The sequence below is a fragment of the Hemitrygon akajei genome, chromosome 30 (assembly GCF_048418815.1).
Source record: "Hemitrygon akajei chromosome 30, sHemAka1.3, whole genome shotgun sequence".
Lineage (NCBI taxonomy): Eukaryota > Metazoa > Chordata > Chondrichthyes > Myliobatiformes > Dasyatidae > Hemitrygon > Hemitrygon akajei.
This window is the reverse complement of record NC_133153.1, coordinates 22,533,367-22,559,122: the sequence shown is the minus strand read 5'-3', so window position 1 is coordinate 22,559,122 and position 25,756 is coordinate 22,533,367. Positions and strand designations below refer to the sequence as shown.

At 41.1% G+C, this 25,756-nt stretch overlaps 1 protein-coding gene across 1 annotated transcript in view; it reads left to right on the top strand.

Moving 5' to 3' along the window:
* Positions 1-25,756, top strand: part of LOC140718861 (protein FAM227B-like) — a 73,108-nt gene that overhangs the window by 30,345 nt on the left and 17,007 nt on the right. The window contains exons 6-8 of the mRNA XM_073033097.1: positions 11,008-11,112; positions 11,354-11,452; positions 12,576-12,677. Of these exons, the coding sequence (XP_072889198.1) occupies positions 11,008-11,112; positions 11,354-11,452; positions 12,576-12,677 (306 nt within the window). The remainder of the gene's footprint in view (positions 1-11,007; positions 11,113-11,353; positions 11,453-12,575; positions 12,678-25,756) is intronic.

The window sequence follows — 25,756 nt, the reverse complement described above, 5'->3', positions numbered from 1 at the left end:
GAAAAAGCAATAAGCTGTAGATAGATGTTTTCCCAGTTTATTTATTGTTTTCCTTCTCCATATTTGTACAGTTAGAACAGTAGGAATGGCAGGTAGGATAGTTGAATGCACCTTTTGTGGGACTTGGGAAGGCAGGGAGACCTCCAATATTCCTGATTACTATATTGGCGAGAAGTGCATCCAGCTGCAGCTTTTAACACTCTGCGTTAAGGAGTTGGAGTTGGAACTGGATAAACTCTAGGTCATTGGGAGGCTGAAGAGTAATAGATGGGACATTTAGAGAAATAGTTACACTCAAGGTGCAGGATGCAGGAGAGTGGGTGACAGTCACAAAGGGGAAAAGGGTTCAATAGCCATTGCAGAGTACCCTTGTGGCCATCCTCCTCAACAACAGGTATACCATTTTGGATACTGTTAGGGAGGGTAATGTAACAGAGGAAAGTCACAGCCATCAGGTTTCTAGCAATGTTTGGCCAGAAGGAATGGGAGGAGAAGAGGTGAGCTGTGGAAATAGAGGATTTGTTGGTTAGGGGAACAGAAAGGAAATTCTGTGGACATGAATGAGATTTCCAGATGTTACGTTGCCTTTTGGGTGCCAGGGTCTGAGATATCTCGGATCGAGTCCTCAGAATTCTTCAGTGGGGGGGGGGGGGGGTGAGCAGCCAGGGGTATTGTCCATGTAGGTAGGAGGAGTGACAAGATTCTACATAGTGAGTTCAGGGAGTTAGCTGCTAAGTTAAAGGACAGGACCTACAGGGTTTGATCTTAGGGTTGCTACTCAAGCCATATGCTAGATAGGCCAGAAATAAGAAGATCATACAATTTTTCATGTGACTAAGGAGTTGGTGTAGGAGGGAGGGCATCAAATTTTTGAATCATTGGGTCCTCTTGCAGGGAAGGTGGCACCTGTACAGAAGAGATGGCTTGCATCTGATCTGGAGGGGGATAATATCCTAGCAGGAAGGTTTGCTCATGCTGCATGGATGGGGGACCAGCTGGAAGAACGGGCTGAATAATGGCAGATGGAACTTAAAGCAGACAAATGCGAGGTGTTGTACTTTAATAGGAGCTTCCAGGGTGGGCCTTAAAGAATGAACGGTAGGGTATTAAGGAGTGTGGTAGAACAAAGAGATCTGGGATTACAGATCCATAATTTATTGTAAGTGGCGTCATAGGTAGAAAGCTTTTGGCATATTGGCCTTCATAAATCAAAGTATTGAATATAAGAGATGGGATTTTGAAATTGTATAGGATGTTGGTGACCCTAATTTGGGGTATTGTGTGTAGTTTTTTGCTCACCTTCCTACAGGAAAGATGTAAAAATGGTTGAAAGAGTACAAAGAAAATTAACATGGATGTTGCCAGGACTGGAGGACCTGAGTTATTAGACAAAATAGAATAAATTAGGACTTTATTCCTTGAAATGTAGAAGATTGAGGGGAAATTTGATAGAAATTTACAAAATTGTGAGGGGTTTAGATAGGGTAAATGCAAGCAGGCTTTTTCTACTGAGGTTCATCAGAACTACAACTGGAGGTCATGGGTTAAGGATAAAATGTAGAAGTTTAAGGGGAACATGGGGGAAACATCTTCACTCAGATGGTCATAAAAGTGTGGAATGAGGTGCCAGTGCATGTGGTGCATGCACCCTCAATTTCAGTGTTTAAGAGAAGTTTGTATAGGTACATAGGTGGCAGTGGTATTAAGGGCTATGGTCTGGATGCAGGTCAATTGGAGTAGGCAGTTTAAATGGTTTGGCATGGACTAGATGGGCCAAAGGGCCTGTTTCTATGCTGTACATTTCTATGATTCTACGGCTATCTCCCCTCCACAACCTCTAAACTGTTACTACTACTACTACTTTATTGTCACCAAACAATTGATACTAGAGCGTACAATCATCACAGCGATATTTGACTCTGCGCTTCGTGCTCCCTGAAGTACAAACCGAAGTAAATATTAAAAAAAATTAAATTATAAATCATAATTAGAAAATAGAAAAGCGAAAATAAGGTAGTGCAAATCAGGTCTGGATATTTGGAATGTACAGCCCAGATCTGGGTCAGGATCCATTCAGCAGTCTTATCACAGTTGGAAAGAAGCTGTTCCCAAATCTAGCCGTACGAATCTTCAAGCTCCTGAACCTTCTCCCTGAGGGAAGAGGGACAAAAAGTGTGTTGGCTAGGTGGGTCACATCCTTGATTATCCTGGCAGCACTGCTCCAACAGCGTGCGGTGTAAGGTGAGTCCAAGGATGGAAGATTGGCTATGTGGTTGGTGGGGGTCTTTGACGATGGATGCTGCTTTCCTGCGACAGTGTTGTGACAAGAATGATTTTGTCATGGATCTGGGTAGACTGAAAGGTTAATGGGATAAGGCCCAGCAGGTGGGTGTTTACTGGGCAGCAGCCATGGGAATAACTGCTGAGGAAGGTCATGAGGTAAATTGGGAAGTGCTGGTCCATGAAATTGACAAGTGGGGAAGTACCCATAAACAGGAGAGATTACACCCAATACTGCCTGTCAGAATGGGACCTTGACTGGCTCAGAACCCCAAAGACCCCAGCCATCCACTCACACTCATCACCACCATCCACAAGCCCTTCACCCCGGGGTAAAAGCAGAGCATTCTATCGAAGCTGCCCTCACTTAGTGTTGTGCATGGCAATGCAAAATTTTGGCGTAAGAAGGAATGGTCAAAATACACCAGATACAACCCAAAGACATGCATATATTGGTTGAAGTTAAATGCCAGAGAAATATGTGGGACAGTATGGCTCCAGGGTGCAGGATGGAACATGGGCAACTAATGAGAAAGCCCATAATGAGGAAAGATAAAGGAACTTAAAGGAAGAAGTGAGGCAGAAATTTGGAGGAGATGAGTGTGACTGGGAATGATAATATCAGTTATTCAGAAAACCAATGAACCTGCCATTGATTATACAGAGAGAAAATACTGGGCCTATGAGGAGTACTCAGGACTAGGCAATTCTTTCTTCCTGAAAATGTAACCAGCTCACCAGGAGATTTTTGACTTGGGGATAACTGGGATCCATCTACTCCACAATAGTTTCATGGGCTGGGGAAATAGAAAGATTGGGAAGAGGGTTTGAAATGTGGCTGTAGTGGATATAGCTGCTGCAAGGAGACAGAGGATTTGCTTTGTACAGTATGCCAGCAACTGGGGTACCTAGCACAGGATTGCCAGAGCAGACACAGAAGGGTAAAGGCAATGGTTTGTTACAGCTGGCGCCTCTTAGGTCGTGGTCAGAGACAACATTGCAAGAAGGATAGAAGGTATGACAGTCACACACCAAGATGGGCAAAAACCACAGCACAATCTTTTCTACCCACATTGACCACTGACCAGATTATAACATTAGTAGAGCCAGCATCCAAGTCAGACAAACAGCTGTTATCAAACCCCAATACCAGTATTGGTCACCCACAGATATACACAAGAGCTTTAATAGAGGGCCAGCAATGTAATATGTTAGTGAACACGGGCATCAATATCAATAACTTGCCTACCCTTACCAACAACTGGAAAAGCCATTTATATTCCAGGTACTTGGAGGAGCGAGATGATGAGAGCAGAAATGAGTGAGACTCGGATGCTTGAAGTCTTGGGAGTACATTTCCCAGTTCAGTTCTTGGTCTGTCCAAACAATGAGGGTACCATCCTGGGAATAGATGTATTAAGGGAAACAGGTGCCATCATCGATTCAGGAAAGGGAGAAATTACATGGATGAGTCAGGGTAAGTGAACACGTACAACCTCTAGAGTTTACGGCGTGGTTCATGTAGCTACAACAACCCTGACAAACAGGGATTGCAGCAAGGGAAGTCTGTATGGGATACTCTGTCAGCACTTCCCAGGGGTATGGGCCAGGCATAAACAAGACTTTGGGCTGATTATAATAGAGCCAATTAAATAGGAGACCTGCACAAATCTCATGGACAGTTCTCCATAAAGGCTGAAGCACTGGTTTTAAGTATAGTAAAGGAATTGAAACAACAAGATATACTGAAGCAGACTTCTTTGAATACCAACCCATCCATGTAGCCAATAAAAAAAGCAGATGGATCCTACTGATGGATAATAGATTACACTGCACTCAGTAAGACTACACCTTGATGGTATCTCAGCCCAGCCACAATCCATAATGGCCTTTCCCCAGCACATAGAATATTCACAGTCCTAGCCGTTGCCAATTGATTGAGGGGATTTCCATTAGCTCCTGAGTCTCAGAATCGATTTGCCTTCACCTTATAGCAGGAGTCCCCAACCTTTTGTATGCCATGAACCCTTACCATTAACTGAGGGGTCTATGGTCCCCAGGTTGGGAACTCCTGCCATAGGGGGACAAGAGTATACATGGACTAGACTGCCTCAGGGATTTCATTACAGCCCTGCCATCTTCAGTAATTACAGGGCACTGTCCTTGGGCAAGTTTGATTTACCACCATACCATAGTACAATTCCACAATATGTAAATGATTTGTTAATCACCTTAGAGGATGGGGTACTGCAAGGAAGTAGTGAGTATTTAGTAAGTATTATAGCACCAGGGATAAGCTCCAAAGAAAACAGTGAAATATCTGGGGCATGTTATCTCACAGGGTAGAAAGGACATGTCAGATGACAAAAGGACAGCAGTTAGTTCCATGTCCATCCTGTTACTGTGAGGGAGTGAAGAAGGTAATGGGACTGTTCAATTACTGCTGAAACTTCATACCAGAATTTACAGCACTGCTGGCTTTAGTCAAAGGAGGGAAGTCCCCGCTGGAGGAAGTAGGGTCAGTAGAAGAGAAGGGCTTCACGGATATTAAAAAAGCACTAGTTTCTGAGCCTGCTTTATGATTACCAGATGTGACTTGCCCTTTTCACCTTTACTGTAGCAATGTGGGAGACTGCTACAATGCAGTAGTAGAACAGGACCACGGGGACACAAGAAGACCAGTAGCATACTAATCAACAAAACAGATTCCTGTTGCAGCTGACGTTCTCCAGTGTGTTGCAGCTTTGGACTGTGCACTTCTGTGAGCCTGTGGTAATGGTGGCACAGCTCACATTGTGCACTCCACACACCATTGTAGAGCTCCTGAATACAGGGAGGTTAAAGTGAGAGCAGTCACAGACAGTCGAAGGACGGTTCTCATCCCTAAAGACAAATCAGTAACAACAGAGAGGACAATGGAGTGAACCCCACAAGTGCCATCCTAACAGAGGGTGAAACACATGAATGTCAACTAGAAATAGACCAGGAGAAAGATACAGGTGCAAACACCACTGGAAGGGGAAGTAGAGGAGATTTTTATAGATGGGTCCTGGAGGTACACTTCAGAAGCCACAGACTGCATGGACCATGGTGACAGTGAAAGGAGAGGAATTAGCTTCAGGATCCCTATCGGGAGAACACTCAGGCCATGTGGCAGAACTAGTGCGGGGAGGAGAGTGAACATATGCACAGACATGAGGTACACTTTTTGGATGGTGCATGATGACCTGAGGCCATGGAGGTTTGTAACCTCAACAAGTGCAGGTTTTCAGGTTGGGCACCTAATACAAAAACTGCGAGAAGCAGTGAAGTTGTCTGCAGAGGTAGCAGTGATTAAAGTAAAAGTTCACCAAAAAGGGTAAGCAAAGAGCAGAGAGGGAATAAGTGGGCAGACCACAGGGTGAAAATGTGCAGCAGAAGAGCACAAGCTAACAGAAATTTCCTGTGTAGACGGAAAAGCTACCAAAGTTAATCTTGTAAAGCTATATGAGAATGTGGAGAAGAGGAGAAGCAAAGAGGGAAACCTATAGTAGCTGGACACATGGGGGAGGAATAGGTGTAGCCCCAGCATATATCAGGCCTATACTGCTAAGGTTATATCACAGGGCGATACATCAGGGAAGGCACAATCTGGTCACAACCCTTCATCGGTCTTGGTGGTGACCAGAGATTTTGAGAAATTCTGTCAGACAATCTATCAATTGTGCCCAGTATAACCCTGGTGGGGAATTAAGGTGTGAGTAGCAAACCAGCCCTGGCTGAGAGGGCCCTGGGAAAACATCCTTATGGACTTAATGAGGCCCCTGCCAAAAAGCACATCTGGGCAGGGTTTCCCCAGGGGAGGATTTCCTGAGCTAAATTCCATGCCGCTGTGCTGGCGAATAGGCTTTCATTAGGAAAGCCTCTACCCACCAGGTGAAATGTGCTCCCTGTCTCGGATCTGGGAGCATATTTCACAGAGAAAGTGATGAAGAAAATATGCAAGCTGTTACGGATTGAACAAATATTTCATGTACCCTACCACCCTCAGAGCTCAGGAATGGTGGAAAGGATGAACTGAGCCATCAAAACTGCCTTAGCTAAAACTGTAAAAGCGACAGAAAAGACATGGGTTCATGTATTGCCAACAATCCTGACAAGTTGTGAGCAATCCCAAACCACATGCTGGGTCTGACGGGGTGAGCGCAGTGACTTCCTTATGGGGTGATTACAAAGCCTGGAACTTATAGGGATAAAGTGACCCAGTAGGCAAAAGACTTCTGTAACCAACTTAAAGTGTTGAAGGACTGAGCATAACAGCAACAGATTGTTGATCAAAGAGAGTCAGAGGGGGAGAAGATAATCTTTCCACAGTTGGGAGGCCAAGTCATTGCAAGAGAACTGCCTGAAAAGGCAGAGGTTGCTCCCAGATGGATCGGACCACAGGTAGTGCTTCTGTCAAATGACTGTTATGTTTGTGTGTAGACCCAACGAGGCAGCCAGTGGAAACAGTGGAGTTAGATTAAAACATATGAGTCGCCATTAAGAGTCATTACAGAGAGTCTAAGTGATGAATACCAGCCTGCCGCATCGTATCTAACTACACCTGATGGAAGTAGATCCACAGATGAAAGAGAACGGAAACATGAGTAGAGAAAACACGAAGCACGACATCGAACCATAAATGAAGTTTAAAGTATAACGGCAGCTATGCTGCATAAAGAGGGCTGGATGTGGGGAGCAGATGATTAGTTTTATAGATCAGAATAGAAAGATATTGGGGAAAACAGATGGAAAGGAATTGAGTTATGACAGAGACAAGTTCCACAAACTTGATGGCCAGATGGATGGAGAAAGAGAAGAAATTGCACACAGCGTTTGAAGGCAGCCACCCCAGCCTGGAATAGAAGTGGGCACAAATGAGCTAGGCCTTTTTTCTGTGGTCCGGCCAGTGCCTGAAAGTATAGGCTAGGAGGACATGCCTTTGGGGTGACATCCTTAGAGCCATTCAAATAGACACCACCAGAAACCCTTCTGTAGATCAATCAAAGGCATAAGAGACTTGTCAGATTATTCTGGCAATCTTTTGTCATGGCATGGAGTATGAACTGCTCGCTGTGAAGCTGAAAGAAAGTTACCTTGCTGGTGCCCCCTGCTCACACAGTAACTGCTGACAACCATGTCTGATAGCTTCAGTTATCAGAGCTGGAAGGGGTGAAGAGGATGTGATCAATTTTCTGGAACTTTTTATTGTTATCTCTGGACAATTAGGGATGTCAGATAGAGTAGATGTAGTTACACATGGAGACAAGATAGGTTAGTAATTGGGGAACGGCTCCCAAGTGAAGGGCATTTACACTGCCCTGCTTAATCAGGAACTCCTTAAAGTTTAGCCTTCCTGAGACAGATTTCTGTCTAGGGGTCAAGAGGAGTGTGTACTAGGGAGTACTCTAGAGTTATGTGAATGTAGCAAATATTAATTCAAGCAAGAACCAGTCTTCAGTTCTTATTGTAAATGTAAATAAGTTCAGGAAGCTTGTAATTAGCCATCATTTCTTATTGTAAAAGAAAATAAGTTCATGAAACTTGTACAACACACACAAAATGCTGGTGGAACACAGCAGGCCAGGCAGCATCTATAAGGAGAAGCACTGTCGACGTTTCGGGCCGAGACCCTTTGTCAGCATTTTGTGTGTGTTGTTTGAATTTCCAGCATCTGCAGATTTCCTCGTGTTTGCTCATGAAACTTGTAATTAGCCTTCAGTTCATATTGTAAATTGGAAGCAAGAAATTGATTTTAAATTGCTCACAGAGTAAAAGATCGCAATTGCGTCAACCAAACGTTAAGATAATGGGCAAACATGAGGAAATCTGCAGATGCTGGAAATTCAAGCAACACACACAAAATGCTGGTGGAATGCAGCAGCTATAGGAAGAAGTACAATCGACATTTTGGGCCGAGACCCGAAGAGTCTCGGCCCAAAACGTCGACTGTACTTCTTCCTATAGATGCTGCCTGGCCTGCTGCGTTCCACCAGCATTTTATGTGTGTTGTTAAGACAATGGGGTTTTGTTAATTGGTTTGACTTGCTTCAGACCAGGCAATATGGCTAAGTTATATGACTATTGTGACCGAGTTCCATCTGGCAGACCAGGCTGATGTCTCTTAGCATATCAAATATGGTCACAGGTATAGTTTCTGTCAATAGTTGATCTATTATGTGCTCAGCATCTGGCTGTCTGTCTTCAGAAGTTTTGGAATATCTGTGACAACAAGGGTGTTTGAACATCAGGGTGTCTCCTGCTATGGATATATAATTCAAAGGAAGCACTGAAAACCCAAAATGTTGAAGTAAAACAACGTCATTGTAATTGTAATACAATACACTTGTATCACCTACTGTTATCTTTGATCTTAAAGGTATAAAAATGTACTGTACTTTTGCTTGTGAGCTTCTACCATTCCATGAGAATGTCCATTTGTTGTGATGAATCAAGACTTCTGTACCACCAGCTTCAATATCTCTCTGGTGACTTTGATCACAGTCACAACATATGGCTCATGTATGAGTAAAAGACTTTATATTACTGCAATACAATGCATTACTGATTTGAGACCATATAGTTTAACCTGTTGTAGACTTTACTCATCCAACTTCTGAGGACAAAGCATCCAAATATAAAACTGACATTTCTGACTTTTTTAACATTATGAAGGACATCTCTAGACTTCTGAGGATTAAATATTGGAATCTATGTTTTAAGCTCATGTAATTGTGTTAAGAGTTGAAACAATCGACATTCTAATTGGGTAGAAACAGGCAGGATGCTTCCTCTGCCTGGAGGATCTAGAACTGAGGTTATAGCCTCAGGGTAAGCTCATTTGGGCAGAGATGAAGAGAAATTCTTCACTCAGACAATCATGAACTTGTGGAATTCTCCATCACAAAAGGCTGTGAAGATCAAGTCAGTGGCTATATTTAAGGAGGAAGTAGATAGATTTCTAGACCCAAAAGGCATCAAGGAGAATTGGATGAGAGCAGGAATATAGCCATTATCATATTGAATACTGGAGCAGACTCAAAGGGCCAAATGGCTTAGTCATGTTCCTATTTTTCTGTGTTTATTCTTTTTTCTGTTTGTTAGAAGGCTTTGCCAAACATAGAAGTTACAGCCACACATTACCCTAAGGGAAAATTGAGCCTACCAAAAGTTCTAAATTGGGATGTCTTCACCATGATAATTTACTATTGTGATTTGCTCCCTTTTAAAAACATTTAGAAAAACAATTTAAATGTTTGCAGATGCCAACTGCTACCTGATCATGTGGTTTCCTGCGATACAGGCCTATAATGTTAAAGAACTCTTCATGTGATGATCACATAGATGGCCAAAGAGAAGAAGAAAATAGTGAAAATTGGAAGAAAGTGTGAAGAGAATGGGAAGTGAAAAGGGAAATATTTGGAGAGAAAATTAAGGGGAAGGGTGGAAATCAAGGAAGGGGAAAGGTCAAGTACAGTTGGCTAATTGTTATGAAGAGGATTGATTGAATATTCAAGACACTCATTTGAGGCCACAGGTTAGTGCAGTCTTTGATAGCACTGTCTGCTTGTTTTCTTTCCGGGGTAATCATTGAAAGTAAAATCGATGTCGCAGAGGATTATTTAATTCATATACTGTATGGTTTCCGAATTGTGTGATGGATGTACTATTTTGCTGTGAGGTTACACTTTACAACTCTTGGTTAAATTTTAGTCAAATGTGATGGGGAAAAGAAAACTAAGCCTAATTGATCCAATTTCCTACTGGCAGTACATACACCAGAAATGAGTGAAAAGACTTCAAAATATGCAAAATTCATTTTTTCTGTGTTATTTATACATAGAAAGGGTGCTAATGGTTTTGGACTAACTCTGTTGCTGAGCTCTTGTTGTTTTATCAAGCCCAAGAGATGATAATGTTCCACTGTATCAGTATATTTGTCCTTTTATGAAATATATAATACATGGAATGCATAGCCTTCAATATCTTCCTTCACTAAATACTTTCAAAACATTTTTAAACACAATAATTACAAAACATTGATTTCTTTATTGGGACTCTTTTTCTCAATATTTACTTTTTATGATCACTTGTTTGTGAAGTAATTGTGGACTTTTTATCTAAATGAATAGTGCACTATAAATGCAGGGGGTTAGGATACTTCCTAATTTTACACTCCTTTTCACTATTTCAGAAATGACAAACCTTGTAAATCAATGCAGAATCTGATTAAATCATAGCCTTTTCTATCATTTGTGTTTGACTGGTTTATAATTTTATGATTCATTTTGTGTGGTTTTATTTTGAAAGTTTCTGCATTTTACCTAATTTTGTAGGTAAAAATATTCCTTACTCTTTTTTTTAGGATTGCATAGTATATTATCTGGCCCCCATTCCCATTGTTATTTTATATCTCATGTGTTTTGTAGGCTTCAAACAGAATTCTTAGAACTTGGGTTTGGGTTCTACAGATTATTTTTCTGTATTCTATAACCATAATGAAGAATGCTCATTCTGCAAAGAGAGAAATGACAGATGGCTCGATAAAGAGCTGATGGTTTATCTTTGAACTAGGAAATGGATAAACTATTCTCTTTGCCCTTTTTTCTCTATTGTGTGAAATAGTTTAATGCAAACATATTCCCTATCTCTAAATAAAAAGCTTCTGTTTTCTTTGTTTTAATTTCACTGTTGTCTTCCATTTAGTCTCAAACTTTTCCAGGCTTCAAACCTTTGGAGTTTACAAAACTTCCTGGACATCTTGAAGCAATGCAATTGTTCTACTTGCTTAGAAAGACACATACGTTCAGTGTAAGTAAACTTTGAAGTTTCCCTTGTTGTTTATATTTCTTCATTTGGCTCTGTTATAATAAAGTTAAAGCTTAGAGATCCTCACAAAGGAAAAAGTGGTTCTTCAAGCATTGCAACATGTGCCCAAGTGTTTTAGATGAGATAAAAAGAAAAATGCAACTTAATTACAGCACTTCATCACAAGCAATTTGTATTCACCTCAGAGTTAACTAATACCAAAACAACATCAACTTGTTTACAGCCTGCATTTCAAACTACCTGGAAGAAGTTGATTCTATCCAAGCCATCTGTTGCTATTCTTCAAGATGCATTTTGGTGGTTCCTTCTTTACAAATTTAAGGTACAGCCATGTCAATAATGACTTCTTTTTGAAATAATTTCATTTGTAATGGTTTACAAATACTGGGGCAATTTTTCAATTTTGCCATTCCCTAAAGTGACTTGCCTCAAACTGTGTATAATACATCTGTATAGGATTATGAGTTATGCTACCCATCTTCCCAACATACGCTGTTTCTCATGCTAAAACCTGGAGACATTGAAGATGAATTGCATTTGTATTTTCCCACTTTGAATTATAGGTTAATAGAGCACCAGCAGGTTGCTTAATATCAACACAATAAAACTCAGAAAATTCAACATCATTATGAATTTGGTGGCACTGGACCAGCAGGTTTTCCCATTTATTTTACATGTTACATAACAACTAAAGTTTCTAGTGATTCCGGTGGGTTTAAAGGGAGTGGAAAATATGCAAGCATGCTACATCTCAGTTCCATCTGCAAATATATTGATACTTCTGACCCTTCATTTTTCAGATCCCAACTCCAGCTCCAGTCACGCACCCATCCCACAGACTAGAAAATGACCACAGCAGCATTCCAAACCCCCTGTTCCCACACTGTAAAAATGAATAAGATGAATAAGCCAGATACAGCACCATCAGGATTTCAAAACAATTGGATGGCAGATTATTGGTGTTTAACATTTCTATACTGGCTTATCCTTAACAATTTCTACAAATCAGTAATTATAATACTGATAGTAGACAGTTCTATATAGTTCAGTCCCAGTGTTAATCCTGCAGAACCCAAACATGAATCTACGTAGGCTGTAGAGGCAAATTTGATTTTATCTGTCAATCCCAGTTAATGTCAATGCATAAAATAAGTTTTGTGATGAAATGTAATGATGTCTATTTAGAACCAAGTCAAAAATAAGAAACATAGGAAAATTTTGAAGCATGAAAGTGTTACTGAAGTGGAATGGTATTGTCAAATGATAAAGGAGGCTCAAAGAGCCAGTTAGCTAATCTTGCGTCTAGCTCTTATGTTCTTTATCAATAATAACATGCTAGAAAATGGTGCATTTGGCATTTGATTTTCAGTTGTATTTACCTTATAGAACCATTCATTAATGAACAAGTGACTTTAACAAATTAATTTTATTTTGATCATTACAAGCCTTCCAGAGAAGATCAAGATTACCTATTTAGCAGAATTGCAGACAGTTTTGTGACGCTTCTCATGATTGCCCCTGTTGAGGTGCTAGATATGTTTTTTCAGGTACGTCACCCAAATGTATACATTTGGTGAGGTTTATTACCGTATTTACTATTCAATATTGGTTTTTCTTTGCTTAAATATTACTCTAGCTTATTGGTAACACTAACTTTCTATCAGGATATAGTTGCCTGTGCATTGGGCCCAGCTGAACTAATTCTTATTCATAAATTGTATATAATGAAACAATTTGCACTTGTTTTAAAGAGTTTACACGCAATTCTTTCCGAAGGTCTGTCTAGAGGGAAAATGGTCAGGGTATTTCTTAGCACATAATTAATTCCATTTCCCCACTCAAGGTTTGTAACCCTCTCTTCCCCATCAGTTCATGTGCTGCTTAAAAATTACATTTGTATCTGCTTTCACCACCTTCCCTGCAGCACAAACTAGGCACTTACCACTCTCTATGTTGAAAAAAACTTGTATCATAAATTTCCTTTAAACTTTCCTCCTCTCACCTTAAAGCTAAGCCTTTGAGTATTTGACATTTCCTTCCTTGGGGGAAAAAATTCTGACTGTCCACATTTGTCTGTGTCTTTCATAATTCTATATACTTCTGTCAGGTTTCCTTTTGACTTCTAATGCTCCAGGGAAAACAGTCCTAGTTTGTCCAATCTCTTGTTATACTCATTCTCTCTAATCAAGACATTATCCTGATGAACCTCTTCTGCACACTCTTCCTGTAATGCCACGACCAGAGCTGCATTTAATACTTCAAATCCATCAGACTCTAGGAATCTTAATGTTTTTCACGAGCCTCCAACAACTCCTCCTCCTCGATATCAAATGCACGATGTTATTTCTATGCCCCTCCCTGACTTGCTGTCCTTGCAATCTCTTAGTGCATTGCTGACTTCCTTTGATTTCAGGCATAAATTCCTTCCCATATCCCTGAGTTGTCCTTTGTACCCTCTTGGATTTAATGCATGTATAAATTGCCCTGAAAAAATTACTTTAATGCGAATTTCATTTCCCGCTCACATTTTGCATCTCTGATGTTGTCATCCCTTGCATCACACTTTTTAATCACTCAATTTCAAAAATTTGGAGAAGAGGTCATGACATACAGCTTTTAATCATGACGATAAATAAACTTGGAGTACCTTTAAGAATCAAAGCATATAGTTTTTATTTTTTTAATAAATAGCACCATACTTCCATAAGAATAGAATTTTGTGAGACTCCTTGATCTTTGGACCCAAGTGTGTTGCTAAATAGATAGATAGATACTTTATTCATCCCCATGGGGAAATTCAACTTTTTTTCCAATGTCCCATACACTTGTTGTAGCAAAACTAATTACATACAATACTTAACTCAGTAAAAAATATGATATGCATCTAAATCACTATCTCAAAAAGCATTAATAATAGCTTTTAAAAAGTTCTTAAGTCCTGGCGGTTGAATTGTAAAGCCTAATGGCATTGGGGAGTATTGACCTCTTCATCCTGTCTGAGGAGCATTGCATCGATAGTAACCTGTCGCTGAAACTGCTTCTCTGTCTCTGGATGGTGCTATGTAGAGGATGTTCAGAGTTTTCCATAATTGACCGTAGCCTACTCAGCGCCCTTCGCTCAGCTACCGATGTTAAACTCTCCAGTACTTTGCCCACGACAGAGCCCGCCTTCCTTACCAGCTTATTAAGACGTGAGGCGTCCCTCTTCTTAATGCTTCCTCCCCAACACGCCACCACGAAGAAGAGGGCGCTCTCCACAACTGACCTATAGAACATCTTCAGCATCTCACTACAGACATTGAATGACGCCAACCTTCTAAGGAAGTACAGTCGACTCTGTGCCTTCCTGCACAAGGCATCTGTGTTGGCAGTCCAGTCTAGCTTCTCATCTAACTGTACTCCCAGATACTTGTAGGTCTTAACCTGCTCCACACATTCTCCATTAATGATCACTGGCTCCATATGAGGCCTAGATCTCCTAAAGTCCACCACCATCTCCTTGGTCTTGGTGATATTGAGACGCAGGTAGTTTGAGTTGCACCATATCACAAAGTCCTGTATCAGTTTCCTATACTCCTCCTCCTGTCCATTCCTGACACACCCCACTATGGCCGTGTCATCAGCGAACTTCTGCACATGGCAGGACTACTGTGGCTACTGGCACCTATTCTACAGTCTAGGCAAAGGGTTACTCCCTGGGAGACCCATGGGTGACTTTCCCCATACCCCTTGTCTCTTGCTGGAATCTTCTTCCCACCATATTTTCCCTCACTCCCATGGCAACCAGAAATCCTTAAAAACACTAGGTGACTTTATGTAGGTCAGTATGTTAATAACAAGTATGATCCTTAACTGATAATTATTTAAGGTTTTAGCATTTACAAAAATGGAAACAAGAAGTCAACAAAGAAGAATATAAAAGGCATTAAGTAATTCTCCTGTGATTTGGTTTATTTGTTTATTGAAATTTGAAATTGATGGTTGCATACAAAATTAAACAGATTTTTATACATAGTGTTTCAACAATTTTAGTATCAATGTGCAGATTGATCCTAAAGAAATTATGCATTTTGTTTCATTGAAAAAATTATCATAATTATGAATATTTTTGCATACTAAATAAAATGCTGAATATGTTATAAAGGTGCAATGTAAAATGTAGAACAGTATAGCACAGTACAGGCTCTTAGGTCTATAATGTTGCACCAGCCTCTTAATCTACTCCAAGATCAATCTAACCCTTCCCTCCCACAGAACCCTCCACATTTATTTCATCTACATGCCTGTCTAAGAGTTTCTTAACCATTGTTGATGTATCTGCCTCTATCACCATCCCTGGCAGGGCCCTCTATGCATTTACCACTCTCTGTGTAAAACAAAACTATCTCTGACATTGCCACTATCGTTTCCTCCAATCACCTTAAAATGATGCCCTCTCATTAGCCATTGCCACCTTGGAGAAAAGCTGCTGGCTATCCACTCTATGCATCTTATCATCTTATACACCTCTATCAAGTCATCTCATATCTTCCTTTGCTACAAAGAGGAAAGTTCTAATTCACTCAAACTTTCCTCATTAGACATGTTCTCTAACCAAGACAGCATCCTAATAAATCTTCTCTGATTCCTCTCTAAAGCTTCCAGATCTATCTATAATGAAACAACCAGAACAGAACGCAATACTCTAGTGCGGTCTAGGCAGAGTTTTATAGAGCTGTAACATTACCCTGTGGCTCTTGAACTCAATACTATGGCTAATGAAGGTCAACACACTATATGCCTTCTTAACCAAAAATAAGAGAAAATCTAGAGATGCTGGAAATCCAAGCAGCACACACAAAATGCTAGAGTAAATCAGCAGGCCATACAGCATTTATGGAAAAGATTACAGTTGATGTTTCAGGCCAAAACCCTTCATCGGGACTGGAGAAAAAAAATGAAGCGTCTGAGTAAGAAGTTAGGGGGAACAGGAGGAAGAAACGCAAGGTGATCGGTGAAACAGAGAGTGAAGTAAAGAGCTGGGAAGTTAATTGGTGTAATAGAAATAGGGCTGGAGAAGGTTCCTCCATCTCCAATGGGATCTCACCACCAAGCACATCCTCCCCTCCCACCCCACTTTCTGTTTTCCACAAGGATTGCTCCCTACGCAACTCCCTCGTCCAATCCTCCCTCCCCACTGATATCACTTCTGGCACTTATCCTTGCAAGTGGAACAACTGTTACACCTGCCCCTACACCTCCTTCCTCACTACCATTCAGGGCTCCAGACATCCTTCCAGGTGAGGGAACACTTCACCTGTGAGTCTGTTGCGGTCATCTACTGTATCCGGTGCTCCTGGTGTGGCCTCCTGTATATCGGTGCGATCTGACGTAGATTGGGAGACCGCTTCGCTGAGCACCTACACTCCATCTGCCAGAAAAAGCGGGATCTCTCAGCGGCAACCCATTGTAATTCCACTTTCCATTCACATTCTGACATGGCAGTCCATGAATTCCTTTAATGTCACAATGAGGCCACACTCAAGTTGGAGGAGCAACACCTTATATTCCTTCTGGGTAGTCTCCAACCTGATGGCATGAACTTTGATCTCTCGATCTTCTGGTAATCCCTCCCCCACCTTCACCATTCCCCATTTCCACTTCCCTCTCTCACCGTATCTCCTTACTTACCCATCACTTCCCTCTGGTGCTCCTCCCCATTTTCTCTCTTCCATGGCTTTCTGTCCTTTCCTATCAGATTCCCCCTTCTCCTGCTTTGAATCTCTTTCATCAATCAACTTCCCAGTTCTTTTCTTCGCCCTTCCCAAGTTCACTTCTCACCTTCTGTTTCTTCCTCCCCCCCCCCCCACCTTCTTACTTTGATTCTTCATCTTTCTTTTCTCCAGTTCTGATGAAGAGTCTCAGCCTGAAACATCGATACTACTCTTTTCCATAGATGCTGCCCAACCTACTGAGTTCCTCCAGCATTTTGTGTGTGTTGCTTTCTTAACCACTCTATCAACTTGCTTGGCAACTTTGAGTGATCTATTGACGTAGACCCCTAGGTTTCTCTGTTACTCCTCACTGCTAAGAATCCTGTCATTAGCCTTGTACTCTGCCTTTGAGTTTGATCTTCCAAAATGTATCACTTCACACTTCTTCTGATTGCACTCCATCTGCAAATTCGCAGCCTTACTCTGCATCCTACTAATGTCCCATTGTAACATACAACAAGCTTCTACACTGTCCACAACACCACCAACACTCATGTCACCTGCAAAATTAATAACCCTCTCTTCCACTTCCTCATCTAAGTCATTACTAAGAGCAGGGGTCCCAGAACAGATCACTGCAAGACACTCTGGTCACTGATGTCCAGGCAGAATACACTCCATCTACCACCATCTACCAAGGAAAAACTTCTTCACACAGAGAGTGGTGAATCTGTGGAATTCTCTGGCACAGGAAACAGTTGAGGCCGGTTCATTGGCTATATTTAAGAGGAAGTTAGATATGGCCCTTGTGGCTAAAGGGATCGGGGGTATGGAGAGAAAGCAGGTACAGGGTTCTGAGTTGGATGATCAGCCATGATCATACTGAATGGCGGTGCAGGCTCGAAGGGCCGAATGGCCTACTCCTGCACCTATTTTCTATGTTTCTATGTTATGTGTTTTCTATAGGTAAGTCAGTACTGAATCCACACAACTACATTGCACTGGATTCCATGCCTCCTAACTTTCCGAATGAGTCTAACACGAGGAACCTTGTCATATGCCTTACTAAAATCCATATCCACCACATTACCACTCTGAGTTCATCAGTTTGTTTTGTACTCCTTTTCTTGAGGGTAACTAAGACTGTAAATCCCAGGTACAGCAGTCTGAGCCAAGAGATAGGAGAGGCACGATAGAAACTTAAATTGCAAAGCCTTGTAGTCTTTATTTGGCAAGAGTGTACCGTTCAGATGCACTCAAATTAATTCTTTCAATTTAATGCATTTGTTTATAATAAGCTCTTACTATAGGGCTAAATTTAGAGAAGATGGTTCCACCTAAGGATACATTGCTCAGTGTTAGTGGTGATGTTTAAGGGTTTCATAAATATGAAATAAGCACTAATGAGCTGAATCATTTTAATCAATAGCACAGATTCTGATTGGAAATGCTGTCTATTAGCTATTTGCAACCCCAGGAGCCTTAGACTTCCATCTTCCACCAGTCATATACAAAGGTTTGACGTTGTTTGCTGGTACATCTGATTGCTGTTGTAACTGACATGCTCACGTGAAGTAGTGATGCCTTGTAAGGTCCATATGTGCTTCATATCAGCTTTAATCTGGGAGAGCTGATGTAAGAATGGTTACCATATTTATTAACATACAGCTGATGGTCCAGAGGAAAAGGCTGGGTGTTTGTTATTTTACTTCATTTTCTTGTTTTTTAATTTTTTGAGACTTTTATGTGTTTAATTTGATTAGTCTAGAAACATTTCTGATCTTCACAGTTATCAAATCATTTTGAGATTAAAATAGCTTGATTCATTGTTCTTACTCAATACTGTGATTTAAATCTGTGTTTTGTAAGTAAAATCCACAGTACTAAGCTAGAAAGTTATTAAGCTAATTCAAGATGAATTACGTTAAGTTTTAGAAATTATCAGACACACATGAAAACTGTTCAAAATATTTTAGGCAGTGTGTTGTCAAATGCTATTAGGTATTCAGGGCAAAAGACCTCAGTTCTACAATAATTAAATCAAGACATTCTGGAATCACTCAGGAGGTCAGACAGCATCTGGGGAAGGAGAAGCAGTGTTAATATTTTTCTGGTCTGACACTGTCTGTCAGATTTGTTTTTACTTTGAACTATTTTTCAGATTTCTAGCATCTGCACTTAATTTTAAATCTCAATTCTGCTCTGCTGATCCTTGCTTACCACTTCACACTATATTCCCAGTGCCACGTGCATGGCAGGAATAGGATGATAATATAGATGAATGAGTTGCTGAGGAACTGGTGCAGAGAGCAGGCTTTCAGATTAGATAATTGGAATCTCTTCTTGGGCAGGACTGACTGTACAAGAGGGACAGGTTGCACCTAAACTGGAGGGGAACCAATATCCTGGCCAGGGAGGTCATTAGTGCTATTCGGGAGAGTTTAAACAAAGGGGTGGGAACCAGAGGACCAGGTCAGAAAGCGGAGGGATGCAGAAGAAGGTAGATACCAGGGCCAATAAAACCAGGCAGGAACAAAGTAATGGATGGATACCATAGAATGGATAGTGCAAAGTGTATTTATTCTAATGCTAGGAGTATTCTGAGTAAAAGTGATGAACTTAGAGCATGGATCAATACATGGAACTATGATGTTGTGGCCATTACAGAGACTTGGTAGAAAAAGGGACAAAAATGGGTGCTTAATGTCTCAGAGTTTTGATGAAAAGATAGAAAGGGAGGTAAAAAAGGAAGGCAGTGAATTTGCACTATTAATCAGGGACAATATCACAGCTGCACTCAAGAGGTCAGGTAGCATGAATGGAAATGAATAAAGCTGATGTTTCGGGATGAGACTCTTCATCAGGACAGGGTTAAACTGGAGGAGGACAAAATATGAGAACATTAGACAAAAACTGCTCTTTTTGGGCAAGTCCACATCTGACATGAGGTGGATGTTTCAAAACAAACTGCACAGAGTTATGGGACAGGTATGTTTGAGTCAGAAGGAGGGACAAGGATGGCAATGTAAGGAAACCTTGGATATTGAGGGAGGTTATGAGTTTAGTTGAGAAGAAAAAGGAAAAGTATGTAAAGCTCAGGAAGCTAGAACCAAACAAAATCCTTGAGGATGAAAAGAAGCCAGAAAAGAACTCAAGGGAAATGGAAAAGCCAGGAGGGGCCATAAAAAGTCCTTGGCAAGTTGGGTTAAAGAGAATCCTAGGGATTCTATACATACACCAAGAGCACACAGAAAAGATGTGGAGTATAGATCCGTGCTGAGGGTATTAATATGCTAGGGCATTTTGAAGTAAAGGAGGAGGTAGTGTCAGTCTCTTAATAAGCATTAAAATGGATAAGTTCCTAGGGCCTGATGGGATATACCCCAGGTTGTTGAGAGAGGCAAGTGAAGAGATTGCTGGGGTCTTGACCAATATCTTCCTGATCTCTCCAGTCACAGGTGAGATCCCAGGGACTGGCAAGTAAATAATGGTGTTTCATTGTTCAAGAAGGGAACCAGGGATAATCCTGGAAACTAAAGACTGCTGAGTCTCACATCAGCGGTAAGGAAGTTAATGGCGAGAATTCTTAGGGATAGGATTTATGAGCATCAGGTAAAACATGTCCTTATTAGGGAGAGCTCGTCTACGGGTCACCCGTGGGCAATGTGTGGCACCTGCTTAGCCCCCAATCAGGAGTCAATGAAGCCATGGGAGCAGGTGGTGGATGGTCGTTATGAGCAGCTGGTGCATATCACAAGTCCTGATTATGTGACCACTGAAGCCAGGCAAACAATCTCTGAAGAGTATTGATAATGGCTGGAGTCACCTGGCTTGTAAAGACACAGCACAAAAGAAGGCAATGACAAATCACTTCCGTAGAAAAATTTACCAAGAACAATCATAGTCGAAGACCATGGTTGCCCACGTCGAGCAGCACTGCAATAATGATGATGGTGAGCATGGCTTTGTGTGGGGAAAATCGTGTATTACTAAATTGATAGAGATTTTTAATGGGGTGATGAGGGTGATTGATAAAGATAGAGTTGTGGATGTTGTCTACATAGATTTTAGTAAGGCATTTGTCAAGATCTTTCCTGGGAAGCTCAATCAGTAGATTAAATGCATGGAATCCTTGGTGAATTGGCCACTTGATTTCAGAACTGTCTTGCCCATAAAAGACTGAGGACGGCGATCAAAAAGACTTAATTCTAACTGAAGGTCTGTGGTTAGTGGTGTTCTGTGCAATCTGTACTGGGAGCTCTGCTGTTTGTGATGTATATAAATGACCTGGATGAAAATGTACTGTAGTTGGGTAGATTAGTAATTTTTCAGATGCTACAAAGATTTGTGATGTTGTGGCTGGCAAAGAATACAGCAGGATATATAGTTCAGTTGCAGATAATGGCAGAAAATTGGCAGATGGAGTTTAACCCAGCCAAATGTAAAGTGTTGCACCTTGGTAGATCAAATGTGAGGAGACAGTACACTGTTAAGGACAAGCCACTTAACAGCATTGAGGAACAGAGGGATCTTGGGGTCCAAGTTCATAGTTCCCTGAATGTGCTTACACAGGTTTATAGAGTGGTAACAAAAGGCATATAGCTTGCTTGCCTTTATTAGTGAGGCATTGACTTCACGTCAGGAAGTTGTGTTGCAGCTTTCTAAAACTCTGGTTTGGCTGCGCCTGGATTATTGCATAAAGTTCTGGTCACCCCATAACAGAGAGGATTTTGAGGATTTGGAGAGGGTGCAGAATCTTACCACGATGCTGCCTGGTTTAGAGGGCATGTGCTATCATGAGAGCCTGGATAAATGTGGGCTGTTTTCTCTGGAGCAGTGGAGGCTGAAGGGAGATCTAATAGAAGTTTATAACATTATGAGAGGCATAATAGCATAGACAGACAATATCTTTTTCTCTGGATTGCAATATCTATTACCAGAATGCATGCATTTAAGGTGAAAGGGGTTAATTTTAAAGGTTAGAGATGTGCGAGGAAAGCTTTTTACATAGAGAGTGGTGGGTTGCTGGGTTTCTGGATTGCACTGCCTGGCAGATACATCAGGGACTTTTAAGAGATGTTGAAATAGGCACATGAATGTGAGGAAAATGGACAGGTATGGACATTATGCAGACATACATAAGGAATTAGTCTGCCATCAGGAAGAAAAAGCATGAGTACGCTCAGAAAATCCACAGAAACCTTTGTGACACCAGGAGAGGAGACACACAGTGCATGTGGTAAAGTATACAAATCATAACCGATTACAAGTCCACCCTGTGCATCAGTGACAACTATGCCTCCATTCCTATAGGCTGAATGCATTCTATGCACTATTTGACTGATTGAATAATGTGACATTGAGGAAAGCTCCCTCCCTTCCTGAAGAATAGGCACACTGTCTGGCCGTAGCCGAGGTGAGGAGGATCCTAGCCAGGATAAACCCAGGGCCACACAACATAACTTGTCAGGTGCTGACTGACTGGGTGGCCCAGCTAATAGAGATCCTAAAAGACATCTTAAATACCTCTCTGACACAGCTCACTCTCCCTGCAGGCTTCAGGACAGCCACCATCATTCCAGAGTCCAAGAGAACAATGGTAAATGGACTAAGTGATTACTGCCCAGTGCCTCTGAAGTGCTTAGAGGTGCTGGTAATGGATTCCAGTTCAATTGGACCGTTTCCAGTTTGCCTACTGCTCAAATCAGTCCACTGATGATGCCACAGCCTCAACCCTCCAATCCATTCAGTCCCACCTCAAAAACAAATGCAAGATGTTGTTCATTGACTTTAGCTTTGCATTTAGCAAGGTCGCACCTCAGAGACTGGTGGGTAAACTGTCCTTGTTGGGACTCAGCAGCCCTCTCTGTGACTGGACGATGGACTTTTTGATGGAAGGACGCCAGTCAGTCCGAGTTGGTAGTACCATCCCAAGCGCCACCACATTGGGTACTGGTGCTCCCCAGGGTTGATGTGGTGAACTACATATACCTGTCTGGACACGCCCCCTGCTGACTGCTCCTGTGGCTCCTCCCACAGACCCCTGTATAAAGGCGATTGAGGCCTGAGCCCGGCCTCTCTGTCTCCAGGATGTAGTATGGTGGTCAACCACTGCTTGTTCCTTCTTCCAGTCAATAAAAGCTGATATCTCGTCTTTACGTCTCAGAGAGAGTTATTGATGGTGCATCAGTTGATAATACAGTGGTCAGCCTCATCAGCAACAAAGATGAGTCAACATACAGAGAGGAGCCAGAGAGGCTTGTCAAATGGTGGAGAACAACAACCAGAGTCTCAACTTGGACAAGACGAAAGAGACGATTGTAGACTTCAGAAAGGCACAGGTCAACCACTCTCCATTGCACAATGGCTCTGCCATGGAGAGAGTAAAAACCACAAAGATCCTTGGTGTGCACCTAACGGACATGTAACCTGGACCCACAACTGCACAGCATTGCAGATGAAGGGCTCAAGGCATTGTTGAGGATCCCTATCACCCATCCCACAATCTCCACTACTATTAGGAAGGGGGTACTGAAACATCAGGACTAGGACTGCTGGAATGTTTAACAGCTTCTTCCTTCAGGCTGTGGACTAATGAATACACTAAGCATGAGAAAATCTGCAGATGCGAGAACGCTGTTTTCTGCACTGTTTCCTGTTTTCTAATGCTGCACTTTACTACATGCATTTTGAATTATATTTTATTAATTTATTTATAGTATAATATTCTGATTTATGTGCTGTGTGTGATATATGTTGTGTGGGTGGACTATGGTCTGGAGGATCATTGATTCATTTGGGGTTGTGTATATGTACAGTCAGATGACAATAAACTAGAACTTCAATTTGAACTTGCTTGGGGACAGGATACTCTAGTCCAGTGTGAATTTAGGAGAAATTTATTGATCTACATGTGGAATTTACTAATGCATCAAGTATCAAACCCAATAGCATTTTGAATTTAAAGGAAAGGTAGATGAGTATGTAAGTGGAACAATGATAGAACAACAGAGTTAGATGAAGTAGAGTGGGAAAAGATTAATAAGGAACATAGATGGTGGTTCATCTATTTGGGCCTCATGGTCTATTTCAGTTAAGTCTTGTAACTTAAATTGGAGTGAATCTTTTTTATTGAAGTACAGTGCAGTAAAGGCCCTTCCAGTCCTTCGAAGCACGCTACCCAGCAATTTCCTGACTCAATCCTAGCCTAATCATGGGACCATTTGCAATAACCAATTAACCTGCCAACCGGTACATCTTTGGACTGTGGGAGGAAACCGGAGCACACAGAGGAAACCCACGCAGTCGCAGGGAGAATGTACAATCTCCTTACAGGCAGCATTTGATGGGCATTACTAATGTTGGGTTTTGTTAATCTAATCACAGTAATGGCCTCATATTTTACCAGTCTGCAGAAGAATACAGTAAAATTCTGATAATGTGGTATGTTTGGGACTTCGGTGATGTTGGACTGATATTCTAGTAATGCCCCATGACATATTTAATTCATATTTCTTTAATTGTTACACAGAACAATCCATTTTCTAGTGAATGCTAAATTTAAGTGTGCACAAGTAACAAGGCCTAAAAAAAAATTAAAATGAGCATGGGAAACAGAAACAGGTTGGTTTCAAGGGAGCACAGCCAGTAATTTAAAGATTTGAAGACGGCATGGGAACCAAGGCTCCAGCAAGTGCACAGTGAGTCCAGGAACCAGGTCTCTGTGATTGCTTGGGGAATGCGGGAACCAGGTCTCAGCAAGTGGCAAATGATCAGGAACAGCTTAAATATCTTAGATAATGATTGATGCCTTTTGAAAAAACATCGGGTTGTTCCTTTCCCTGGAGCAAGAGAATGAACCATTGGGATTTTCGACAATGAACCAAATGCTGAACTTTTGGGATTTTTCTGTAGTTGGATAATGGGTTATTGGAGTTCTACTATATATCAGTTTTGCATTGTACTCTGCCACTTTGGGTTTATGAAGGATCTTTTATAACTTACTTCACTCTTAAGTACCATACAACTGTGGAAAAACCAGAAATGTAGGCAGTACAAGATATTGTACTGCTGTAATAGGAGAATTGTTTGACACAAAAGCACCTGCAAAACTGAACTTGTGCTTCAAATCAACACTCCCATCCTAATTATCAATAAGATGCTTAGCATTACTTAGCAACAAAGATACTTTTTTTCTCTCCACTTTTATTCCAGTTTCCAAATATACATATAGCTCTAACTTTTGAATTTTGTTTTTCTAACATGCATTGCAACTTAGGGCTGCAATTTAACCTCATGGGTTTAGTTTAGAATACACTTTGCTGTGTCTGAGATGAGTACACTTAATCAATCTGTTATTCTAATCTCAGTAAGAATGAGTGACTGTGATAATTATCCATGAAAAGTACTTAGCAGAGTAGAATAAGAAGTAATTGTACTTGTAAGTTTTCTTGCTGGAATTTGTAATATTTAGTCATTAGTTACATGAATCAAGAGGAAATAGGCTGTGATTCAGACAAAATATTAATATAGCAAAACGAAAACCAGGAGAACAAATTGCTTCCTTGTTATTTGGGTACTAATTCATTGCTTTAAGGATAGTAAATGTTTTTTTCCATGGCCAAACAGAAAGCAACTGTTCTGAATAAGACCAGTGAAGTGCTAAATGTTAATGGGTGCCAAATAGTAGCACTTTGTTTTAGGACTATGATAAAACAGAGAATACTTGTTATTTCTTTTCTCCTTCCATATAAATTTGATGAAAGAATAAACATGTTACCTGCAGTTTCTATCAGGCTAATATTTTAGCTTTGTTATACACTGTTGAAAGCCCTTTTTTCTTTTGGGTGTTCTGCATGTTTTTCTAATTATTTTTATTTTATGCTGTTTATTTCTTCATCTCCCAGGTTGGAACTGGAATATGGATCTTGCAT